The 25,254-nt window shown below is 40.2% G+C and overlaps 2 protein-coding genes across 2 annotated transcripts in view; one reads left to right on the top strand and one right to left on the bottom strand.

Moving 5' to 3' along the window:
- The window catches only part of mios (missing oocyte, meiosis regulator, homolog (Drosophila)), a 56,918-nt gene extending 49,385 nt beyond the window's left edge, over positions 1-7,533 (top strand). The window contains exon 11 of the mRNA XM_060824753.1: positions 4,709-7,533. Within this exon, the coding sequence (XP_060680736.1) occupies positions 4,709-4,805 (97 nt within the window). The 3' untranslated portion in view covers positions 4,806-7,533. The remainder of the gene's footprint in view (positions 1-4,708) is intronic.
- Positions 7,207-23,709, bottom strand: rpa3 (replication protein A3). The gene is made up of 4 exons (XM_060824755.1): positions 23,481-23,709; positions 23,000-23,074; positions 14,099-14,207; positions 7,207-7,786 (listed from the first exon to the last, which is right to left on the bottom strand). The coding sequence occupies exons 1-4, from the start codon at positions 23,577-23,579 to the stop codon at positions 7,704-7,706; spliced, it is 366 nt and encodes a 121-aa protein (XP_060680738.1). The 5' UTR covers positions 23,580-23,709; the 3' UTR covers positions 7,207-7,703.
- Between the last annotated feature and the right edge of the window lie 1,545 nt (positions 23,710-25,254).

Here is a 25,254-nt window from a genome sequence, read left to right as displayed (position 1 = left end):
CGAGGATAACTTAAAAAAAACAATAAAGAGGGAATGAAATGTGACAGTAAGCTAGCTAGTAATAAGATTGCAATAGTTTTTCTTAAAGGTACATACACGAATGGACTTTGAACTGCTTTAGAATGTGGCAGGGGAAGCAGTAATGTGGAACAAAGAAATAGTGGGGGAATTGAATAGGTATTTTGTATCAGTGTTCATGGTGGAAGATATCTGCAACATACCAGAACTTCGAGGGTCAGGGCACAGAGCTGAGTAAGGAGAGGGTGCTGGGGAAGCTGAAACGTCTGAAGGTGGTTAAATCACTTGGACCAGGTGTACTACATGCCAGAGTTCTGAAGGAGACAGATGAGGAGATTGTGGAGGCATAGCTAGTGATCTTTCAGGAATTATTGGAGTCCAGGAGGGTCAGGAAAATTTGCGAACACTCCTGTTTAAGAAGGGAGGGAGGCAGAAGACAGGAAATTATAGCCAGTTAGTCTGACCTCAGTTGTTGGCAAGATTTTGTCATTATTAAGAATGAGACTGTGGAGTACTTGGAAGTGCCTGGTCAATAGGGATGAGTCAGAATGGCTTCGTCAAAGCAAGAAATTTGAATTTTTTTGAGGAGATAATGAGCAAGTTAGTCAAAGGAGAGCCATTGGATTTTCAAAAGGCCTTTGATAGACACTGCACAAGAGGCAATGAAATGAGTCTAGAGTGTAAGGTCAGGCAGCATCCAAGGAGCAGGAGAATCGACGTTTCGGGCATGAGCCCTTCAGGAATGAGGAAAGTGTGCGAAGCAGGCTAAGATAAAAGGTGGAGAGGAGGGACTTGGGGGAGGGGCGTTGGAAATGCGATAGGTGGAAGGAGGTTAAGGTGAGGGTGATAGGCCGGAGTGGGGGTGGGGGCGGAGAGATCAGGAAGAAGATTGCAGGTTAAGAAGGTGGTGCTGAGTTCGAGGGTTGGGACTGAGACAAGGTGGGGGGAGGGGAAATGACAAAACTGGAGAAATCGGAGTTCATCCCTTGTGGTTGGAGGGTTCCTAGGCGGAAGATGAGGTGCTCTTCCTCCAGCAGTTGTGTTGTTATGGTCTGGCGATGGAGGAGTCCAAGGACCTGCATGTCCTTGGTGGAGTGGGAGGGGGAGTTGAAGTGTTGAGCCACGGGGTGGTTGGGTTGATTGGTCCGGGTGTCCCAGAGGTGTTCCCTGAAACGTTCCACAAGTAGGCAGCCTATCTCCCCAATATAGAGGAGGCCACATCGGGTGCAGCGGATGCAGTAAATGATGTGTGTGGAGGTGCAGGTGAATTTGTGGCGGATATGAAAGGATCCCTTGGGGTCTTGGAGGGAAGTAAGGGGGGAGGTGTGGGCACAAGTTTTGCATTTCTTGCAGTTGCAGAGGAAGGTGCCGGGAGTGGAAGTTGGGTTGGTGGGTGTGGACCTGATGAGGGAGTCACAGAGAGAGTGGTCTTTTCGGAACGCTGATATGGGAGGGAAATACATCCCTGGTGGTGGGATCCGTTTGGAAGTGGCGGAAATGACAACAGATGATGTGATTGTATATGGAGGTTGGTGGGTTGGTAGGTGAGGATCAGTGGGTTTCTGTCCTAGTGGCAATTGGAGGGGCGGGACTCAAGGGCAGAGGAGCGGGAAGTGGAGGAGATGCGGTGGAGAGCATCGTCGATCACGTCTGTGGGGGAAATTGCGGTCTTTGAAGAAGGAGGCCATCTGTGGTGTTCAGTATTGGAACTGGTCCTCCTGGGAGCAGATGCAGCAGAGACTAAGGAATTGGGAATATGGGATGGCGCTTTTACAGGGGGCAGAATGGGAGGAGGTGTAGTCTGGGTAGCTGCGGGAGTCGGTCGGTTTATAGTAAATGTCTGTGTTGATTCGGTCGCCTGAGATAGAAATGGAGAGGTCTAGTAAGGGGAGGGAGGAGTCTGAGACGGTCCAAGTACATTTGAGGTCGGGGTGGAAGGTGTTGGTAAAGTGGATAACCTGTTCAACCTTCTCTTGGGAGCACAAGGCAGCGCCGATCCAGTCATCGATGTAGCGGTGGAAAAGGTGGGGTTGGTGCCAGTGTAGCTGCGGAAGATGGACTGTTCCACATATCCTACGAAGAGGCAGACATAGCTGGGCCCCATGTGGGTGCCCATGGCTACTCCTTTGATTTGGAGGAAGTGGGAGGATTGGAAAGAGAAGTTGTTCAGTGAGGACCAGTTCGGTCAGTTGAAGGAGGGTGTCAGTGGAAGGGTACTGGTTGGTACGGCGGGAAAGAAAGCAGAGGGCTTTGAGTCCTTCGTGATGGGGGATGGAGGTGTACAGGGACTGGATGTCCGTGGTGAAGATAAGGCGTTGGGGACCGGGGAAGTTTTTTGACCTAGACTGTCTCAGACCTCTCCACCCCCACCCCCACTCCGGCCTATCACCCTCACCTTAACCTCCTTCCACCTATTGCATTTCCAACACCCCTCCCCCAAGTCCCTCCTCCCTACCTTTTATCTTAGCCTACTTGGCATACTTTCCTCATTCCTGAAGAAGGGCTCATGTCCAAACATCGACTCTGCTGCTCCTTGGATGCTGCCTGACCTGTTGCGCTATTCCAGCAACACATTTTCAGCTCTGATCTCCCGCATCTGCAGTCCTCACTTTCTCCTAGAGTGTTAGAGGCAAGCTACTGGCATGGATAGAGGATTGGCTGGCTGGCAGAGTGGGATAAAGGGGTCTTTCTCAGGATGGCAACTGGTGACTAGAGGAATTTCATAGGGGTCAGTGTTGGGATCCACAACTATTTACATGATACATTACAACCTGTACAAAGGAACTGAGGTCATTTGCAGTTGATTAGATTACTTACAGTGTGGAAACAGGCCCTTCAGCCCAACAAGTCCACACCGACCCACCGAAGCGCAACCCACCCATACCCCTACATTTACCCCTTTCTTAACACTACGGGCAATTTAGCATGGCCAATTCACCTGACCCGCACATCTTTGGACTGTGGGAGGAAACCGGAGCACCCGGAGGAAACCCACGCAGACACAGGGAGAACGTGCAAACTCCACACAGTCAGTCGCCTGAGTCGGGAATTGAACCCGGGTCTCAGGCACTGTGAGACAGCAGTGCTAACCACTGTGCCACCCACTGACACACTGGTCGTGTTGAGAAACTGAGGAGGCTGCAGAAGGATTTGGATAGGCTCGGAGAGTGGAAAAGAAGTGGCAGATGGAATACAATCCTGGAAAGTGTGAAGTTATGCACCTTTGGTCGGAAGAAGAGGCATAGACTTTTTTTTAAATAGGGAAAGGCTTTGGAAATCTGAAAGATAAATATTTGGGACTCCTCGTTCAGGCTTCTCTGTGCAAATTCCATTGGCAGTTGGGAAGGCAAACGCAATGTTAGCAACCTTTTCAAGAGGACTAGAAATACAAGAGCAGCGATGTACCACTGGGGGTGTATAAGGCTGTGGTCTTAGTATATTTGGAATATTGTGAGCAGTTTTGCAGCCTGCATCTGAGAATGTGCTGGGGTTCCAGAGGAGTTTTACAAAATTGATCCCACGGATGAAGTGATGGCCATGTAAGGAGTGGTTGTGGACTCTATTCGATGGAGTTTAAAAGGATGGGGAGAAATCTGATTTGAATTTTAGACAATATTGAGAGGCCTGAATAGATTGAATGTGGAGATGTTTCCACTAGTAGGAGAGGTAAGCACCTCTGAGTGAAGGGATAGCCTTTTAGAACTGAGATGAGAAGGAATTTTCTCAGCCACAGAATGGTTAATCTGTGGAATTATTTACCGCGTGAACATGTGGAGGCCAAGTAATTTAAGACCTGGTTAAGACAGAGAGGTTTCTGATTAGTGAGGGGATCAAGGGTTGCTGGGAAAAAATGTTGTTGAGAAATATATCAGTCATGATTGAATGGTGGAGCAGACTCTGGTCTGAATAGCCTAATTGTGCTGCTATATGTTAAGGTCTTAAGGCGATAAGGAATTGAAATTCCAGGTGATTATAAATTGAAAGGATTGTGTTCGAAAATCTTAGCACGGAATTTTTGGGCATTTCTTGCAGCAGCCTTAAATTCAGGCAAAAAGAAATTGATTGATTGCTTTTAAAGGGAAAGTTTTTAGGTTTGGGGAGTGTGGATCTGAACATGGAGGAATGGCACTCATAGAGATCTGGATTTAATGGACCGTTTCTGTGCTGCTCCATTCTATAATGCAGCTGGTACAACGCTGACATTACTTTCTGAGCAGGAGAAGTAAATACAGAGATATGTTGTTTCTCTGCAATGTTTTATCTGATAGCTACTGTAAACTTAGTAACTGCCAATTCAGAAATTAATTCACTATCAGCTTGGTCTTTTCTTGGTTGGGACTTATTTATTTGCTTCATAACTTTGAAAAGCATATTCCAGTGTTGACAAGGTGCAAGGTTGTTTTTCAACATTATTTCTAACACAGTTTTAAGGTAGTAAACTTTGAATTTTTTTTTGTTATTTTTATTCTTGTCTTCATCTTCCTCTTCCTCTTTACCCCATTATATACAAAGTCTGGAATATGTTATTCACTATGAATCACAATTGCTGGGTAAGTTTTAAGATAGCTCAAAGTTTAAGTTGTTATGAACAGTTTTAACATACTAAACATTATTTTGAGGCTTGTACTTTACTTCCCTTCTTCCAAGTTCAAATCTTTATTGCTACTGTTCTGTCATCCTTCTCCCACAGGGATCATCATGAATGCCCAGTGTCAGCCTGTAACTGTAAATGCATGCAGTTGGATACAACTGGAAACCTCATCCCAGCAGAAACATCTCAGAGCTAAAATGCATGAATACAAGGGACTATTGTCTTTGAAAACCTTCATGTGTATCTTCTGAGCAACTGTTGCTGTCAAAATAATACAAAAGAACTTCCATCATCTTGGCAGTTTGTCTGTCTGAATGATTTTTGTGTTGTATAGCAGAAATGTCCTTGAGTGTCATGATTTTGGAGCTGGTCCAGTTCATTTCAAGATTTTTCTGGAATTGACTTGCGATTCTGACCATCGTTCAAGAAATGCCATGGATGATACTGAAAATAGTACTTGAACTTGCCACTAGAAATGAACCAATATTTGTATTTTGTCTCTAATAGTCATTTTAACTTGTTGAGAACAACTGAATGAGACACTTCACAAATACTGTTTGGATTCACCTTATACAAATTTATACAAGCTTGTTTTTCAGTTCTGGGAAATTAGTATTCTTGAACATAGAGGAAATGCCACAAAACGTGGCATTAAGCAAATTTAGAAAATTGGTTATTACTCCATTATAACTTATTTCACTTCATATTCTGAATTTCCACATAATTCTAAATGCTGCAAAAAGGAATATCTGTACACTTCTGCATATCAGTACTGAGGAGTTAAATTCTCTCTTCCTGTGATGTCATTAAAGACTATAAACCTGTGATTCACTACCTTTATTAAATTTAGAGTATACTGTCTATTCATTTCTATGCAGATATATTGGAGGCATATGGTCCTTTACTAAAGCAATAACTGTTTAGAGAAATACTAATTCATGATCTAAAATCAGGTTCAACTTGGCAGTTTAATTGTTAAAATCTAATATGGCTGTGGTCACATTCATGAAATTTTGACAAATAAATTATCTAGTAATGTGCAAAAATACTGGACGTATTAGTTTACTTGAGTTGTGAAAAAGTAATTTGCACAATGTGTAAACTTCATTTACTGTTCATATTACTTCTCATGTGTCTGCCTAAAACCAAAGGTGTTCTATTTTTAACTGGTGTCTCAAATTTGTAAATAAAGTGTGCATGTTTTCTCAAAGTGTTTTCCTTCTATAAAAGCTTTTCAGAAGGTTGTGGAGGTTGTTTGAGGTGCATGGTTTTAAGAACAAAATGTCAATTATATGAAATCAGTACCGGAGGCTCATGCAAATAAAATTAATTATAATGTACTGAGGCTCAAATTAAGCCTCAATGGCACTTGATGTTCAGAATATTACAAGTTATCCAGCCAAATATATTCAGTTTTGTTTGGAAAAAAGAGAAACACTAACCTGAGGGGCTGATATCTGCCACTGTTGAAAATTTTTAAATGTTCTGACCACAATATAAGTGAATGCCTCTAAAGGGGAGAGTAGACTTGTCCCCCTTCTATGATAAACTAAAGAAGGTTAGAGGATGCATATAAAGTTCATTTGTAGGAGGAGGGTGGTGTTGTTGAGCAGACCAGCATTTATTACCCATCCTTAATTGCCAAGAAGGCAAGTAACTATCAACCATGTTGCCAACCATGGTTAGTAGTGCTCGTATACTATCACCTCCACCGCCTCAGTTACATCAGGTATTTTGAGGTCTCCAAAAATGATTGAGGTTGGGTCATTGAATATTCTTGAGGTAGAGGCAGATGAATTCTTGATATGCAAATGAATCAAAAAGTTTATTGGGGTTAGATGTAAATGTGGAATTCAAAGTACTTACAGATCAGCCATAAGCTTTTTGAACGAGGAGCAAGCTTGAGGAAATAAATGACCTACTGTTCCCAAATCATAGTTGTTTGTACTTACAATGGATGTTTCTCAGTTTATGGTAGTAAGATAGTTTTCAGATATAGAATCAAAGTTCATGTAGTATACATGACATTGTTCTTCCATCTTTAATATATTTTGTCAACGCTTTTCACCTTTTATTCACCAGGACAATCCAAAAGTAATATCTAAGTAAAGGAAAAACACTTGTGTATGAGAGGAAAATGCTGATTTGTTGGCAAGTGGACTCTGGTTGATTTTGCAATGCAATGCCTTGATCAGAATGACTGCTGCCTGTTGTGTTGAGTTGGAGCAGATGCAGGATGTGTTCTTTAACCTGCCCGATGCATTCTCCATTGTAACACTCATATGAGAATCTACTTGCCAATTGGTTGGCATTCTTCTCTCCGTCAGTACAATTGTTTGGTTTCCTTTAAACTGGTATTTCTCATGCATCGTCCTAATGAGTGCAAGATAAAAATCTTTGCTAAACTTTTTTTTTCAGCAATACTCGAATCTGTAGTGCCTAATAACATATTCTGATCTTCAATCTGTGCCACTCAAAGTAAACTAATAACCATTTGTACTCGAAATGGTCCCTAATTCAGCAGTATTTTGAGTCCGTATTTTGGCTTTATACATTTCAGGGCAGAAGTTAAAATAATTGAAGCAGCAATTCAGAAATACAAAAAAAAATTAATCTTTACTGAAATTCAAACAAACTTGAGTACATTCATTGACAGTAATCTGGTCAAAGTGTTTTAACCTAAATGTCACCAATGAAATGTTTGCTCTGTTATAATCCAATTTTAAAACAAATTAGTAAGCCAGTATATTTTACACTGCAATCCTTTGAATCTTAATGTTTACGTTTTACATGTTCTTGCAGGTCAAGTACTATGATTTGTCAGCTCCACATATGAAAAAAAAACAATTTTTTAATCTCTCTTGATCTTAAGTATCCATGTAAAATTATCTTTCCACAAATATGTCTTGGAATATTGCAAAACAAATATCAATAAATGGCTACAAACACTTTTTATCTTTCATTTCAAAGTCAACAACTTCTAGAAACTGATAACTATATTGACATTTGTATAGAGTAAAATGATAAATTATCAGATCTTCTGTTGAGATTTTGTCTTCCGAATCATATCTTCTCATTATATTAAAAGAGGAAATCAACCACTTGCTGTAACACTAAAGGGATAGTACTGTGGAAATTCATGTATGATGTTCAGCGCTTCATTGTAAAGATGGAGATCTGAGAAACAAAGTAAGGAAGGAAATTAGTGTGGCAAACTCTTGAGCCTAAATAGTTATACCTGAATTGTAGTGCACAGGAAAAAAAAATCTACATCATATTTCAATTTGATAATTAACTGCTGAACACTGAATTTAAAAAAAAACTTTCATTTCTATTCACATCTAACCACAACTTCAGGAAGTTCCAAAGTATGGTATACAACCTATTAACTGCTTTTAGATTAGAATAATAGGAACCTCACAGCGAGGAAGCAGGCCAATTGGCCCATCGATCTACACCAACCTTCCGAAGAGCATCCAACTCAGACCCACCCCCTTACCCTATCCCTCGGACTCTACACAACTTTGGACTGTGGGAGGAAACTGGACCACCCAGCAGAAATGGAGCAAATATGCAAACTGCATACAATCACATGAGGGGGAAATTGAACCTATGTCTCTGACACTGAGGCAGCATTACTAACCATCTAGCCAGATATGCAAAGTTAAACAAGTCTTTTGGACAATGAATGAGTAACCAAGCAATTTGAAATAAAAATAGGAAGTGCTGGGGAAACTCTGATTTGACAGAATCTATGGAGAGAGACAGTGTTTCAATTTCAAAGACACAGAGTCAAAGAGTCTTCAGATTCAACACTAACTTGATTTCTCTCTCCACGCATACTGAATGTCTCCAGAATTTTCTGTTTTTATTTAAAGTTTCTCATGCCTGCAATATTGTCCTTTTACTTGATCAGGTAACTAGCTTTTTCTTTTGTTGTTGGCATTGGTAGAGAGCATAATGTAACAGAAGACTTAAATGCCTGTTCTTTGAATGGTGCTGTACCATCATACAATGTCCTATATTGCCCCTCAATGTACCATGCAGTTAGCATGCACTTGTCAAAAAGTAGAATCCTAAATATTTTACATAATTTACACGACAATGCAGTACAGCCCTTTGTCATTATAAAATTTTCATAAGTACCAACTAATAAAATCAGTCATATTATCTCATATGCAGCGTGTACCACCAGGATTTGACAATCCCAGATCAGGATAGTGGAGGCAGAAAATAAACAGTTCAAGCTGCCTTATTAAATGTAAAGAGGCATGAAAAAAATCAATTTCCTGACTATTATTTTAGGACATCAAATCCCAGGGCCTGATGGCCTATATAGTAGGATTTTAAAGGAAGTGACAACAGATATAGTGGATCCATTGGTTATAATATTCCAAAATGGATGCAAGGAATTCAAATTTAACAACCATATTCAAAAAGAAGAGACAAAGTAGGACATTGTTGACATTAGTGAGTTTAAAATGTCACTGGGAAACTGTTAGAATCCATTATTAGGAAGAAATAACAGGATATTTAGCAAGTCAAAATGCAATCCAGCAGAGTCTATATGGATGTAGGTTTGCTCTTGGTTTGAATGGGCTGAACGGTTACGGAGAGTGGGCAGATAAGTAGAATTGAAGCTAAGAGGAGATCAGCCATGAGTGTAATAAATGGTGGATCAGACTCAGCAGGCTTAATTGCCCACTCCTCCTACTTTTTCTGTTCTTATTGACAATTTGCCACTACCAAATAAACATGTATGTTTTCTGTACATTGAGCTGGAAAAACATTTGAATCATTGTCTCAAACACAAATGCTGAAAAACCTTTAGTCTTTAACTTAGGCATTGCACAAACATGTTGCACTTTAACATACATAATGCAGTCATTCCATTCAAGGTTTTCAGAACTATTTTACATGAAAAGTTATAAGTTGTTCCAGTTAACCAACGAGGATAATAATGTTACCGTTCTATAAAAACCTTTCTACTTACTGCTTGTTCTAATGTCATTGTAGGTTTCAGCTTTAAGAACTGTTAAGTTCACAAATGGTCACTTTATCCACATAAATTTGTATTTGATATTTGTCAAATTAAATTGGGCAATGGGGAATGTTCTCAAAAATTGGGATAAATTATTAAATTACATTCCAGAGGAAAATCAAAATGACCTGAAAGAGTTATTAAAATCATATGGAGAGATATGTGCGAATAAACTGGGGAGTACTAACTTGATTCCACATGATGTTGAGATAGAAAATGCTGTTCCAATTAAGCAATATCCTTAATAGAGTTAACCCTATAAAATTGGGACAGGTTCAAAAAAAGATTGAAAGCATGCTCAAAGATAATATAAGCAAAGTGGGTTACAATAGATGGAGCTCACCCACAGTAATGGTGCCAACACCAGATGGAACCCAATGTTTATGCATCGATTACTGCAAAGTCAAAGCAGTTATGAAATCTGATTCAGGGGTGGCATGGTGCGTCAGTGGTTAGCACTGCTGCCTCACAGTGTCAGGGATCTGGGTTCAATTCCCACCTCGGGCAATGGTCTGTGTGGAGTTTGCACATTCTCCCCGTGTCTGCATGGGTTTCCTCTGGGTGCTCCAGTTTCCTCCCACAGTCCAAAGCTGTGCAGGTTAGGTCCTAACATTAAATTGCCCATAGTGTTCAGCGTGTTAGTCAGGGGTAAAGATGGGGAATGGGTGGGTTACTTTTCGGAGGACTGGTGTGGACTTGTTGGGCTGAAGGGCCTGTAGGGAATTTAATCATCTAACCTAATATCCTATTCCATGGCTGGACAACAACTTACATGACAAAGCTGGACTTAACTCAAAGCATAGTAGCAAGTACCTTTAGACAAAGGATATTTCGGCTTTCAGGACACCAAATGGACTTTATGAGTTTAAAGTTGTTCCATTTGGTATGAAAAGACCATCTAATAAACTCATTTTTAGACGACCCAATTGTGTGGTGAACAGATGATATGGTAATATTTAGTTACACATGGAAGGAACATTTGGAGCATCTATTGGAATTGTTCAATCGATCGACTTCAGAAGACATGCTTAGTGATAACTTTAGCTAAGAGTGATTTCACAAAAGCCCAAGTCACATTCCTGGGCCATATCATTGGACATAGACAGATGGCCCCACAGGGTGTGTAAACGAAGGTTATTGGGTAGTTTCCCATACCAACACTGAAGAGGGAAATATCACAACTCTTGGGACAGAGTGGTTTTTATCAAAAATTCATACCAAATTTTAGCTCCACTGACTTGTTGAAGAAGTGCAGAAAATTTCTGTGGACGGAAGAATGTCAGAAGGCATTTGACAGCCTGAAAGCTGCGTCAAGCACCGCAAGAAAATGATAAGAACATAAAATGACCTGTTGGATATTTTTTCCAGAAAATTGAATATTCATCATCAGAAATATTCTACAATTGAGGTGTTGGCATTGTAACATTTGAACATTTATGTTGCCAGTAATGTGCCTGAGACAATTGTATATACTGATCATAACCCGTTGATGTTTTTAGAAAGTATTTAAATAAAAGTACCAGATTGTTTAGATGGAGTTTTTGTTACAGCGATTTAATTTGAACATTATACACGTGGCAGATTGAGAAAATGTAATTGCCTACGTGTTGTCATGTGTATAGGAAGGAAAATGAAGGCGTTCAGTGACAGAAGAAACAGATTGAAATAGACTGTCGTCTTGAATGTTTGCATGCTTAAGAGTCAATGTAAAATGTATGTATTGAAGTGTACTAATAACATGAAGCTCAAGGTTTTGAAAATTCAGCCATGTTTTTATATTGATGGCTCTTTATTATTTAAAGAGGGGAGGTGTGATGATTCTATGACTTTTAGGGGTGTATTTTGTCCTGGTTTTTCTTTTCTGAAGAGAGATTGAGACAGAGAAGTGAGCAGTCTATTCGAAGCCAATAAACAGCTTGTGAGGACTTGTTTTTTTTAAAAAATAGTTGAAACAATAGAAGTAGCATGAATGGCTGAAATCAGACTCCTGCAGAATTAAGGTTTAGCTTAGCATTGAGCAGTTGTTGGGTTTTGAAGCTGCTATACATCCTTTCCTTCTGCAGCAAAACACCCGAGTTTTCCCTCCGTCAGAATTTTCTCTTGATGTTCTATGTTCCTGGTCTGGAGAAACTTTGCATACGAGCCTATCTATTTTATTGAATTTGCCTTTACCAAGGGTGTGTTTATGGGATGTTACTATACTGCAGTAATTGCTGTTTAGGAGTTAAATAATTTATTATTCTGTTAAGATTTCTAAAAGAGTTAATTCTGTTTTCCTTTGTTTGTATTTTAACTGTCGAGTAAGAACAAAGTGTGTATTGCTTAAAGCAGAGTAGTGTAATCAATTGAATTACATCTGTTACACAGCACCTTACACTTGCCTTAATATGATGTTAGGGTCTAGGCTATTTCCTTGGAATATTTGAAGGGGTTTGGTCTAGTCCAAAGAACAGCCTTTGGCCTTTTGCAAGTTTGGAGAAATTGAGGACTGCAGATGCTGGAGATCAGAGTTGAGAGTGTGGTGCTAGAAAAGCACAGCAGGTCAGGCAGCATCCTGATGAAGGGCTCATGCCCGAAACGTCGATCCTCCTGCTCCTCGGATGCTGCATGACCTGCTGTGCTTTTCCAGCACCACACTCTCGACCCTACTGCAAGTTCATGTGATACCAATTAACTAATCAGAACATCTGTTACCTTGCAGGATAGCTCTGAAGCACTCTACCCTATTTCTGCATCAAGCTTGCAAGGTGAACAAATGGACAGGCTTGATAAGATGCTGATGAGGCCATCTTCCATCATGCTGAGCTACATAAATCCAAATGGGACGACCAGTGAAACATAGGCTTGTGGAAGACAATATTGGAGAACCCATTAACAAATCTCTCTTCTACACTCTGAAATTTCTACTTTGAATCAGTTTCCGATGTGGATTAAAAATTGTTCTTTTTCTGTAAAAGTTTTGCATGTTATAGTTTGTTCCAATATTTCCACCATGGATCTTTCAATGGCAAATCACAGAAGGTCTTTTTTTTAAGGCTCAAAGTCTGAGGTGGAAAATTCAAAGCAGATCCAAGATGCATAGTAGAAGTATAGTAAAAGTTTACAAAAAGGTGGAAAACTTTAATAAAGAGGAAGCTAGTCCAGAGTATGGTTCATTAGATTATATGTTACTACCCAGTTATCAAGTGGATTCAGCAGGGCATGTAATTTTACCAACAGAACAAATAATTCTGACAGATATGGAAGACAAAAGATCGCAATCAATATTTCAACTCCTGATGTTTTAGGGGCTAGCAGGTTCCTTTGCAAAGAAAGCATGATTATCTAAATCTCTCCAAATATGTCTGACATCACCTCTACATTTCTGCTTAGGACCCCTTACCTAGCAGCTTTTTCAAACTGATCTTGTTTGGGGAACACTGACAACTTTTTTTTAATTCATAGGTCTCTTAAGTTATTGCAACTTCATATTCATGTCGTTCATCTTATCCCAGATGATGGTAGTAATGGAAATGTTAGATTCCAGAGTAAAAAACTTGTATGATAGATCAAAAGTTTTACTTTTGCAATTAGTCCCCTTGATGGTTTGTGCAGGATCATTTTCACAAAAGAATACAAGTTTATTATACAAATAAAAAGAAAAAAATCAGCAAAAAGAACAATTCAACTATTCTCCTCAGCAATATCTTTTCCAGATACTCAATGCCTAAGTATCATTCTTATTTTAAGTCTAATTTCTTATTTATTTTTTCAAGTTTTGGTCATCTGATGGCTTAAACCTCTTCAGTTCCGACAGTTTGAAAACTTAGATAAAACCCTTTCAACTTGTAGACTTCTCAAACTAAAGCCTTTTTGCTAGAGTGAAACTGCTCTGAACTGAAATCTGGTTCTGAACTAACTCAAAAAAAAACTACTGGCCCCTGATCTGTTCTCCAGGGATATCATTAAAGGTTGCATTTTGTAAACACTTCATCAATTAACTTTTGACAATCACAGGAACACAGCTATGCACTTGACTGAAGTCACATGCTTTCTTGGGGACTATTTACTTCACTGTTCAAAATGACATTGACCTCAAAAGAAAACCTGCAAAGAACTGAGACCAAAAAAATTCAAAGGACAATACATTATACATAGTATGTATGAATAGAAAGCAAGAAGATCAGCAAGTCTCAGAACTAATCAAAATAGAAATGAAGAAAAAAAATGCAAAGAACTGAAATTAGTCACAATGAAAAATCCAGGCATGAAGTAAGTGTTCCAACAAAAGAAAGCTTTAACATTGATCATTGTGACAATGACCTCAACAGGATATCAATAAGTCACTGCTCCCAATCTTCTTAAATTGATACGTAAAGTCTACAAAATAATTACAAAAAAAATACATAATTTGATTAAATCACAGCTTTTGGAAAGATTTTACAACAAATTCATGTTGTAATACATACCAAAACTGCTTTTGTCCTCTCGGAAAGGAGCATAATATGCAGCCTTGATGGTGGCTTTTGGTGTGATCTTTCCAACCACTTCAATGACTCCACTCAACTCCTCATCAAGCTACAAAACAATATTAAAAATAGGTAAAATAGACTTTGCATTTGTTCATACAGAATTGGAAACATTTATAACACAGAAGGAGGTCATTGGTCACTGTGTCTGTCCCAAACTAGAAAAAAAGATAAAGCTGCCCAATTCCACTTTGCAGTGCCTGGTTCATAGTCTATAGGTTTCAACACAAATATATGTACAAATTCTCTTTAAATGCAATGAGGATATCTTCCGCTACAATCCTTCCAAGAATTTACTTCCAGACCCTTATGAATTTGTGATGAAATAAGGTACACAGTGCTCAACAGTGCGCCAGTATTCTGGAAGTGAATGTTCAAAGTGGGGATTGGGCTGCCAATTAAACATGCTCCTTTGCCTTGGATGTTACTGGAGCTGCACTTAGCTAGTCAAGTAGTGAGTATTCCATTACTTTCCTGATTTGTGCCTTGCAGATGGTGGGTGGAGTTAGGATAGCCAGGAGGGAAGTTAATTCTGTGTTTTTATAGCTTGTCCAATTTTCTCTTGGAAATCTGAACCCAACATGTTGATGGTAGGGAATTTAATGATGATAAATCTGCTGAATGTAATGGGGAACAATTTTATTCTCTTGTTGAAAGTTATCACTGCCTGACATTATTACTTGCCACTTACCAACACAGGCGGAGTTACATCCTGATTCAGTTGTTTGCAAGCACAGACTGCTTCAGCACAGCAAGTCCCCAATGAAAGTTGACTCACTCAACTTTTTGCTTTAGCATTGTTGAGAAAGTAGTGCAGACATATTCATTTAATTTTTGCTTTAATGTCTTTTGCCATGGAATCCAGCAATACATAGAAGATATTTGCCTAAGTGCTTTTTTCTGGTTCTCAGTCCTGAAATCCCTCACCTCTACCATTCCAAAGATCCCTGAAATTTTTTTTTGCTGCCATGTAGACCTCCAAGGTCTAAATGCAGCAGCTAGTTCTGGCATACCAAACAGCAAGCATGGACCCTCCCAGTGATTGTGCAGGTTAGAGGAGATATTGTTCCTCCCAGTTCCCACCCTCCATTCTTAGAATTCCTCATGTTCAGTCAACCACCAGGGACTTCAGCTCCTCCTCCTTGTGATGACACTATGTCTTTAAGATGTGTATTTTGTCCTATTTCTTTTTTAAATGAAGAAAGGCAGAGACAAAGATGATTAGCAGTCTATTCAAGTCCAATAAAGTGAATAATTTGTGAGGCCTTTTTATTTGATAAGTTGGAAAAATACAAGTAACCTCAATGAGTGGAGTCAAACTGCCACAGAACCAGAATTTTTACTTTTAGCTTTCTGTAATTGTTACAGTCTGAAGCTGCACGTGGAAGCTCTTTCTCCTTTCTCTCTCTCTCTGTTGCAGCTTAAAGTTGGGGTTCTTTTTCCTGCTGCTGGAATTGCTTGAGACAATCCATTTTACTGACTTTGTCTTTACCAAAAGTGTGTTTATGGGATGTTACTACATTGGAACAGTTATTTAGTAGTAGTTAATATATATTATTGTTTTGTTAAGCATTTAGAGTTACAGTTAAGCCAATACTTTTAATTGTTTCTGTATTTTAATAGTGTAAAATTAAAGTGTGTTTTGCTTAAAGTCGAGTTGTTTGATCAATTAAATTGCATTTGTAATGCAATGACTTACATTTACCTTTAAAATAAGAAAAAGTTAGGATCGCAGCTATCTCCTTAATATATTTTGAGGGGGTTTGGTCTGGTCCATAATATCCTGCTCTGGTCCAGCTCCAATTCCTGTGCTTGCCCTTACCCTCTTTTTTTTGTCAGCTTAGTTTTGGATGTATTCTTCAGCTGCTCTCCCATTCTGTACTGAAGTTCTCAACTCCATCTAGTGGCAGCGGTTGGTTGACTGAGATAGTTCTGGCAAGCTAATAGCCAATGTCTGACATGAGATGGAGCCTGATGAATCTGAAAGGCTGTGTTAAAAAACTACTGTTATATGGTTGCTTCTTTTATATTTAGTGATTAATTTTATTTGGCAAGTTACTTCAGCCAGAAATACACACATAACAGTTCATTATTTCAAACTGTGCATGTTTCCAGACAAAATAAAATGTCCACAGGAACCTAATTTTGACGGTAAAAATGATTCCTATGAGAAGTAATGCTTCAATTAATGTAGTTTTACCTGGAAAGTTGGGATTTGCAGAAATGAAACTACAGATTTAATTGAGGATCACCTGTAAATGGGAAGTCACTCATTTTAATTTGCATTGTGGAATCGTCAGCAAGCCTGTTCACGTCTGATTGAAAGAAGTAAAATCATGGTGAAGCAGCTGAAGGTGTTTGGGCCTCAGATATTACCTTGACGACGTCAGGGCTTTTGTTATGAAGCGATACGTAGTCTCCCTATCTCTGATCCAGGAGACCTGGGTTCATGCCTCACCTGCTCGAGAGGTGTGTAACAACATCTTTGAATACATTTATGAGACAATAACTATCCTGAGGCTTTTCAATGTGGTGAAAGTCCCTCATGGCCCGACTCTGCAACAGTTTCTTTCCCCAAGTCATCAGGCTCCTTAACACAGCACAACTGGACTCTTTCCTGTCTGAAATTCTTTTGTATTGCTGCTGGAAAAATCTCTATCATTCATCATTCTTCTGTTACATTGTAACTTGCATATTTTGCACTTTACACCATGGACGCTTGTGTAGTATGTACTATTAACGTAGCACCCTTGGTACTGGAGGAACACCGTCTCATTTTTACTGTATCATGTATATGGTAGAAATGACAAATAAAAGCTATTCTACTCTACCTACCACTGAGCTCGAAGGCCCAGGTTCAAGCCCCACTTGCTCCAAAAGTGTGTCATAACATCCCTGAACAGACTGATTAATAATGTTTCCTGAGGAACTCCTGCAGCAATATACACAGGGTCTACAATGACTGGCCCAAAACAACCACACTTCTTCCTTTATATTAAAGAGCATTGTACCCAGTGGAAATTTCCACCAACTCTGTTGGCTTCAATTTTATTAGGGCTCCTTGATGTTGCATGATATCAAGGGCAGTTGTTTTTGCCTCGCCACTTGAAATTGTATCTTTTGAATAAATGCTTTTGCAAGAACTGGAATTCCCTGGACATCAGTAAACAGGTTATTGCATTGTACTTTTCCCTCGAAGGCTCACTGCTGATGAAACCTTCTGTCGCCAAGAATGGACTAATGGAGTACTAATTGGCTAGTTTGTATTTATTGTGTTTTTGTGACCAGGAGTTACAATTGTCCACATTATTTTATAGATGCCAGTGTTATAGCTCTACTCGAACAATTTGAACAGGGACACAGCTAGTTTTGGAGCACAAAATTCAGTACAACAGCAGGGATACTACAGGGTCTAAGTATCCATTGTGCTCAAGTGTTTCTTAGTATAACATAGAATTAATAAAATCAAATTGACTGAAACTCATCAGCATAGCTGGGGACACCAGAAAGAGTCTGAGACTGATCACCATTTTGCACCTTTGGTTAAAGATGGCTACTGAGACTTGTATTTAACTTACATGTTGATATCTTCTAGCAGTGGATGATTTTAATTGTGTAACCTACTCTTGTGTTAGTTGTTTAATTGTTCACCACCACTTATGATTCAACACTGCAAGACTGCAAGCACTGACCTAATCCATTGGATGTGCCCAACTTACCTCAGTTATTGATGATATTAGCAAGAAAACGATTGCTCAGTGTTGTGGAAAAAAATATCAGCAACTTCTGCTGTCTGTACATTGCCTTAAAACGTGGAAATCATGAATTTACTGTCTGATTTCAACCAGTTTCTCCAGAAACTACACTATCCAGGTATCTCTGACAGAAGGATTTAAAGTACAATAGTTATCCATTGAATTGACACTAATTTTTTTAAAGTTCTTTACTAAGTCTTAATTAAAGCCAAATAATACTGAAACAATCACTGAAAAATCACTTGTACAACTCTGAATTCTCATTCCTCCAAATTTCAAACTACTGTTGAAATTCTATTTTAATTTTTAAAAGCTTTTTCATTTTACCTTACTTCTGTCAATCCTATCCTATTCTCCATTATCTTAATTTGCTACCTTAGAGTCATAGAGATGTACAGCATGGAAACAGACCCTTCGGTCGAACCCATCCATGCCGACCAGATATCCCAACCCAATGTAGTTCCCGCCTGCCAGCACCCAGCCCATGTCCCTCCAAACCCTTCCTATTCATATACCCATCCGAATGCCTCTTAAATGTTGCAATTGTACCAGCCTCCACCACTTCCTCATTCCATACACGTACCACCCTCTGCGTGAAAAAGTTGCCCCTTAGGTCTCTTTTATATCTTTCCCCTCTCACCCTAAACCTATGCCCTCTAGTTCTGGATTCCCCAAACCCAGGGAAAAGACTTTGTCTATTTACCCTATCCATGCCCCTCATAATTCTGTAAATATCTATAAGGTCACCCCTCACCCTCCGACGCTCCAGGGAAAAAAGCCCCAGCCTGTTCAGCCTCTCCCTATAGCTCAAATCCTCCAACCCTGGCAACATCTTTGTAAATCTTTTCTGAACACTTTCAAGTTTCACAACATCTTACCGATAGGAAGGAGACCAGAATTGCACGCAATATTCCAACAGTGGCCTAACCAATGTCCTGTACAGTTGCAACATGACATCCCAACTCCTGTACTCAGTACTCTGACCTATAAAGGAAAGCATACCAAACGCCTTCTTCACTATCCTATCTACCTGCGAATCCACTTTCAAGGAGCTATGAACCTGCACTCCAAGGTCTCTTTGTTCAGCAACACTCCCTAGGACCTTACCATTAAGTGTATAAGTCCTGTTATGATTTGCTTTCCCAAAATGCAGCACCTTGCATCTACCTGAATTAAACACCATCTGCCACTTTTCAGCCCATTGGCCCATCTGGTCAAGATCCTGCTGTAATCTGAGGTAACCCTCTTCACTGTCCACTACACCTCCAATTTTGGTGCCATCTGCAAACAATAACTGTACCTCTTATGCTCGCATCAAAATCATTGATGTAAATAACAAAAAATAGAAGACCCAGCACCAATCCTTGTGACACTCCACTGGTCACAGGCCTCCAGTCTGAAAAACAACCCTCCACCACCACCCTCTGTCTTCTACCTTTGAGCCAATACTGTATTCAAATGGCTAGTTCTCCCTATATTCTGTCTCCCCGAACGCCTTACTGAAGTCCATATAGATCACATCTACCGTTCTGCCCTCATCAATCCTCGTTGTTACTTCCTCAAAAACACAATCAGGTTTGTGAGACATGATTTCCAATGCTCAAAGCCATGTTGACTATCCCTAATCAGTCCTTGCCTTTCCAAATACATATACATTCTGTTCCTCTGGACTCCCCCCAACAAGTTGCCCACCACCGACATTAGGCTCTCTGGTCTATAGTTCCCTGCCTTTTCCTTATCACAAATCTTAAACAGTGGCACCACATTAGCTAACCTCCAGTCTTCACAGCACCTCACCTGTGACTATCGATGATACAAATATCTCAGCAAGAGGCCCAGCAGAGTTCTTGGGTACACCTGATTATGTCCTAGGGATTTATCCACCTTTACCCATTTCAAGACATCCAGCACTCCCTCCTCTGTATTCTGGACATTTTGCAAGATGTCACCATCTATTTCCCTTCAGTCGATATCTTCCACATCCTTTTCCATGATGCACTACACCCATTTAGTATCTCCCCCATTTTCTACGGCCCCAAACAAAGGCCACCTTGCTAATCTCTGAGGGACCCTATTCTCTCCCTAGTTACCCTTTTGTCCTTAATATATTTGTAAAAACCCTTTGGATTCTCCTTAATTCTAATTGCCAAAGTTATCTCATGTCTCCTTTTTGCACTCCTGATTTCCCTCTTAAGTGTACTGCTACTTCCTTTATACTCTAAGGATTCACTCAATCTATCCTGTCTATAGCTTACATAAGCTTCCTTCTTTTTCTTAACCAAACCCTCAATTTCTTCAGTCATCCAGCATTGCCTATACCTACCAGCCTTTCCTTTCACCCTGACAGGAATATACTTTCTCTGGATTCTCATTATCTCATTTCAGAAGGCTCCCCATTTTCCAGCCATCCCTTTACCTGCGAACATCTGCCCCCAATCAGCTTTCGAAAGTTCATGCCTAATACTGTCAAAATTGGCCTTTCTCCAATTTAGAACTTCAACTTTTAGATCTGGTCTATCCTTTTCCATCATTATCTTAAATCTAATAGAACTATGGTCGCTGGCCCCAAAGTGCTCCCCCACTGACACATCAGTCACCTGCCCTGCCTTATTTCCCAAGAGTAGGTCATGTTTTGCACCTTCTCTTGTAGATACATCCACAGACTAAATCAGAAAATTGTCTTGTATACACTTAACAAATTCTTCTCCATCTAAACCCTTAACACTATGGCAGTCCCAGTCCTTGTTTGGAAAGTTAAAATCCCCTACCATAACCACCCTATTATTCTTACAGATAGCCGAGATCTCCTTACAAACTTGTTTCTCAATTTCCGTCTGACTATTAGGGGGTCTATAATACAATTCCAATAAGGTGATCATCCCTTTCTTATTTCTCAGTTCCACCCAAATAACTTCCCTGGATGTATTTCTGGGAATATCCTCCTTCAGCACAGCTGCAATGCTATTCCTTAAAAATACCACCTCGCCACCCCACAACCCCCTCCTCTCTTGCCCCCCTTTCTATCCTTCCTGTAGCATTGTGTAATTTGGCACATTAAGCTGCCAGTCCTGCCCATCTCTGAGTCATGTTTCTGTAATTGCTATGATATCCCAGTCCCATGTTCTTAACCATGTCCTGAGTTCCTCTGCCTTCCCTGTTAGGTCCCTTGCATTGAAATAAATGCAGTTCAATTTATTAGTCCTACCTTGTCCCTGACTGTTTGACTCATTTCTGTTCTCAATTGTAACAGTCTCAGATTGATCTCTTTCCTCACTATCTCCCTGGGTTCCAACGTCCCCGCCCCCAACCTTACTAGTTTAAATCCTCCTGAGCAGCTCTAACAAATTTCCCTGCCAGTATCTTAGTCCCCTTCCAATTTAGGTGCAATCCATCCTTATTGTACAGGTCAAATCTACCCCAAATGAGATTCCAATGATCTAAAAATGTGAATCCTTCTCCCATACACCAGCTCCTCAGCCATGCATTCATCTGCTCTATCAGAATTTATTCGATGTGATTGACTGAAGGCCCTCATTCTTGCGTTCTCCATTCACACAGATCACCAATTCTCTACTGAGTGCATTGAATTAAAGTAGATCCCTAATTAATGTTACATTGCCTTGAAATACCCACCTAAAGTTCGACGTCAGCTACAATTTCAAACAATAATTTGCTGCTGACTGAACATTTAAGTTTGGGTAATTGTTCTGATTATGTTAAGAATTATTGAACATAAACATCATCTCCATCAAACACTAACTAAATGAAACTTGGTATGTAACTGGTTTGTGAAAATTTTCTAAAAATAGCATGATCCATGTCTAAATTGTGAACTGCAGTATTTTTGAAACTTGATCCTACTACTCACAAATACACCTATGTCGCAAAGATTTAAAGCAGAGGTGCATGTCTATAACAATGCTTTGGATTAATAATTTATTTCTGCAGCAGTTTAATTCAACCCTTTGGTTCACTTTCCTTCTCATGATCAGTTCAATAATACATCATTTGCAAATGTATAAGACTGTTGAGCAACTTTGCAGCTTCTTTCTCCATCTTCCTTTTGTATTGTTAGGGTCTATAGCCTCCTAGCAGCACCACCAAAATGGTTGGAGTACACTGATGTAAAAGCCCACAGTGAAGAATAAGAGAGAGAAATTGTCATAGAACAAACTTTTGATCTCCTGTTTCCCTAAATGGTAGCCTGATCAATCATTCAGTTCCATTTGTCCCTCTGCACTTTGCAACAGCATAAAATCCATGACTCTTCCACTTCTCTTCAGTTCCAAAGATGTTATTGAAGTTCACGTTTTAACTACATATGATGTCAAACTTGGTGAGCTTCTCCAGGACTTCTGTTTTTATTTTTTAACCTATTTGACGTATTTGTCAGTGTTGCAATAAACTAATTGATGAGAATTGTGATTTTTTAAAAAAAAATAATTTTCCATAATTACAAAAGCAAAATACTGATGGTGCCCAGCATGTGAGATTAAAGGAAAATGCTTAAGAAACTCAGGTCTGGCAACATCTTTGCACAATGTACATTGTTAGATTGCCTTCTCCCCTACATCGGGGTAAAAACAATGACTGCAGATGCTGGAAACCAGATTCTGGATCAGTGGTGCTGGAAGAGCACAGCAGTTCAGGCAGCATCCAACGAGCAGCTAAATCGATGTTTTGGGCAAAAGCCCTTCCTGGTGAAGGGCTTTTGCCCGAAACGTCGATTTTGCTGCTCGTTGGATGCTGCCTGAACTGCTGTGCTCTTCCAGCACCACTGATCCAGATTCTCCCCTACATCACCAAGTTAAAGGCAGAATGTAAAACAACTTGTACTTCATAACACATCAACAGTACCCAGTTGTTCAAGAATACGGTTTTGTTCTAAGCAAAAACAGAAAGGGCTGGAAAAATTCAGTGGGTCTGTCAGCATCTATGGAGAGAAAATACAACCAGATCTGAAATTCCCCCGCACTTTCTGTTTTCTTGCAGACTTTGCAGCATCAGTTCTTTGTTTTATTTCCGAATTTAAAACAAAAAGAAAAACAAATCCGTTTGGCATGTATCATTTTTAAAATTCACTTACTGGATCAGTCATTTCTACTGTTACATTCTTCCCATCACCATCTGACAGAACAAAGGAAGTCCCAGAGGGGTGAACCTAATCAACAAAATCACAAATATTTGTTTCGTGGTCAATACACAGTAATATGTGGCAACAAAACAAAACTCCTGATTCTAGGAACACTACAATTGAGCAAAATTATTTGTCCTATTTTAGTTTTAGGTGAGAAGTAGCTAAGAGGGGAGATCAGGAGTGGAGACGGCGGGGTCAGTGAGTGTAAAGGGGGGGGCGAGCGAGCGAGGTGGGCTGCGAGGAAGGGAAGGTACAATCAGAGAGGAGAGCTGAGGAAAGGGTAGACTGAGACGAGGAGACATTGGAAAGAGAATACAGGGTGGAACATTGAGTGGGACACTGAGGGATGGAGAGGGCGGAAGGGACACTGAGGATGGAGGTGAGAGGGCGGGCGGGCCGGTTCACTGAGCACTCACTGATCTTCCAGTACCTTCTGAACTCTGCCCACGAAGCAAACGGCTTTCCCGGTAAACTGCGAGACCAGGCTCGTGTTAATCCTCGTGCGCGGACCCTCCAGATCGTCCGCCATTTACTCCCGTTTGTCTTTCCCCTGGAACCACTAACCTCCCGCTATTTGGCGGGAATCGTTGACTGTTCTCTCCACACTCACTTCCACCAGGTGCCTGTGCGGCGCCGAACACAATCCCCCACGCTTTGAACACCACGAATTATTGTTCCGGGTTCTAATCAATCCCAATACAGTATTATTCCACATTTGTGTTTCTGCGTCCGTTGACGGTATCGAACGAATCTTATACCTGTTCTAGTGGTACTATTTCGCAAAACCGCAGGGGTCCTATATCTGAAATAAAAACAAAAATTGCTGGAGAAACTTAGCAGGTCTGGCAGCATCTGTAGAGAGAAAAGAGTTAACATTTCGAATGCAATGATTCTTCAGCTCTGTGTCTGGCTTTATTAATTGATCCCAGTCTTTGGACTGGGAGAATTTGCAAATACGTAGACTGAGCCTGAAAGAGAATTAGCCGAGGTTTCCCCATGCATATTGTACTAAAGTACATCACAAAGGTCAAAATAAGGTTCCGCTGTGATGTCCTTTATGGCGCAGCAGTCTGCTTACTGTGTCCAGATTTAATGGCTACTTGGGACTGCGTCCTGTGTACATGTATTCCAACAAAATATTGAAGCATTTACTTGGCGGAGAGAGAAAATTAATGTTAAAAAGGGGTAAATCCACATTACTGTTGGTAGATCAATAAACAGTTACGAGACAGCGATTTGAAAATATACTTTGTTCCAAAATGCAATTTATGAAAGGTCATTTTACCAATTGTCAAAATTCCTGAGAAGCTGTACAATAATTCGTCTTGAGCCGTCATAAAATACTTTATTGGGACGCGAGTACAAACATTGGCACAACTGGGATATAATATTCTACTTGATGTTGTTGCAATGAAGTGGCACAGGAGCAAATTAAATCAGCGCTGACGCTTCACATACCTATCGTCTCTTTACTATCCTTGATATCAATCCATTATAGTAGTCAGCATATAGTACATGCCCACTTTGGAATCATACAAAAGAGGCCCATCGGGTCTGTGCAGGGAAATATACAGAGTCGATAAACTGTGGCGCTGGAAAAAGCACAGTAGGCCAGGCAGCATCTGAGGAGCAAGAGAATCAACGTTTGGGACTTAACCCTTCATCACGTGTGGGGAGGCGGATGGTGGCTAGGGGAAAGGTAGTTGCGATGGCGAAAAGTGAGCGAAAGTGGGAGGTGATTGTTGTAGGTCGGTGGGAAGTTTGGAGAGGATAGGTAGATCCGGTCAAGAGGGCAGAGCCAAGTCTGAGTAAATGCTTCAATGGGATGGAGTCCGGGGAGAGAAGATTTGGAAACTGCTGAATTCAAAATGTTGAGGCAGTGTGGTTGTAGGCTCCTAATCAAAATAAGAGATGTACCTCCTCCAGTTTTTGGGTGGCCTTGTTTAGGTGGGTGGAGAAGGCCCATATCGTGGGGGAGTGGGAGGGAGAATTGAAATGGATGGCTACAGGAAGGTGGGGTTGGTTGATGCGTATGGACCAGCGATATTCCCTGAACCGTTCCATGAGTTTGCACTCAGTCTCTCAGATACAGAGGAGTTCACATTGAGAACAACAGATGAAGTAAATGAGGTTCGGACATATGTTTATAAGCATAGGTTTGGGGTGATAGGGGAAAGATATAAAAGAGGCCTAACAGGCAATTT

Source organism: Hemiscyllium ocellatum, chromosome 5 (genome assembly GCF_020745735.1).
Source record: "Hemiscyllium ocellatum isolate sHemOce1 chromosome 5, sHemOce1.pat.X.cur, whole genome shotgun sequence".
NCBI lineage: Eukaryota > Metazoa > Chordata > Chondrichthyes > Orectolobiformes > Hemiscylliidae > Hemiscyllium > Hemiscyllium ocellatum.
Note: the sequence above shows the minus strand (reverse complement) of the source record. Positions and strands in the feature narration are given on the sequence as shown.

Excerpts from the sequence above, each read along its gene's own strand:
- rpa3 (XM_060824755.1), bottom strand. The coding sequence starts at position 23,579 with ATGGCGGACGATCTGGAGGGTCCGCGCACGAGGATTAACACGAGCCTG. Across the intron at positions 23,075-23,480 it reads TCGTGGGCAGAGTTCAGAAG|GTTCACCCCTCTGGGACTTC; the intron begins GTACTGGAAGAT and ends TTTGTTGATTAG. Across the intron at positions 7,787-14,098 it reads AGAGGACAAAAGCAGTTTTG|ATCTCCATCTTTACAATGAA; the intron begins GTATGTATTACA and ends TTTGTTTCTCAG.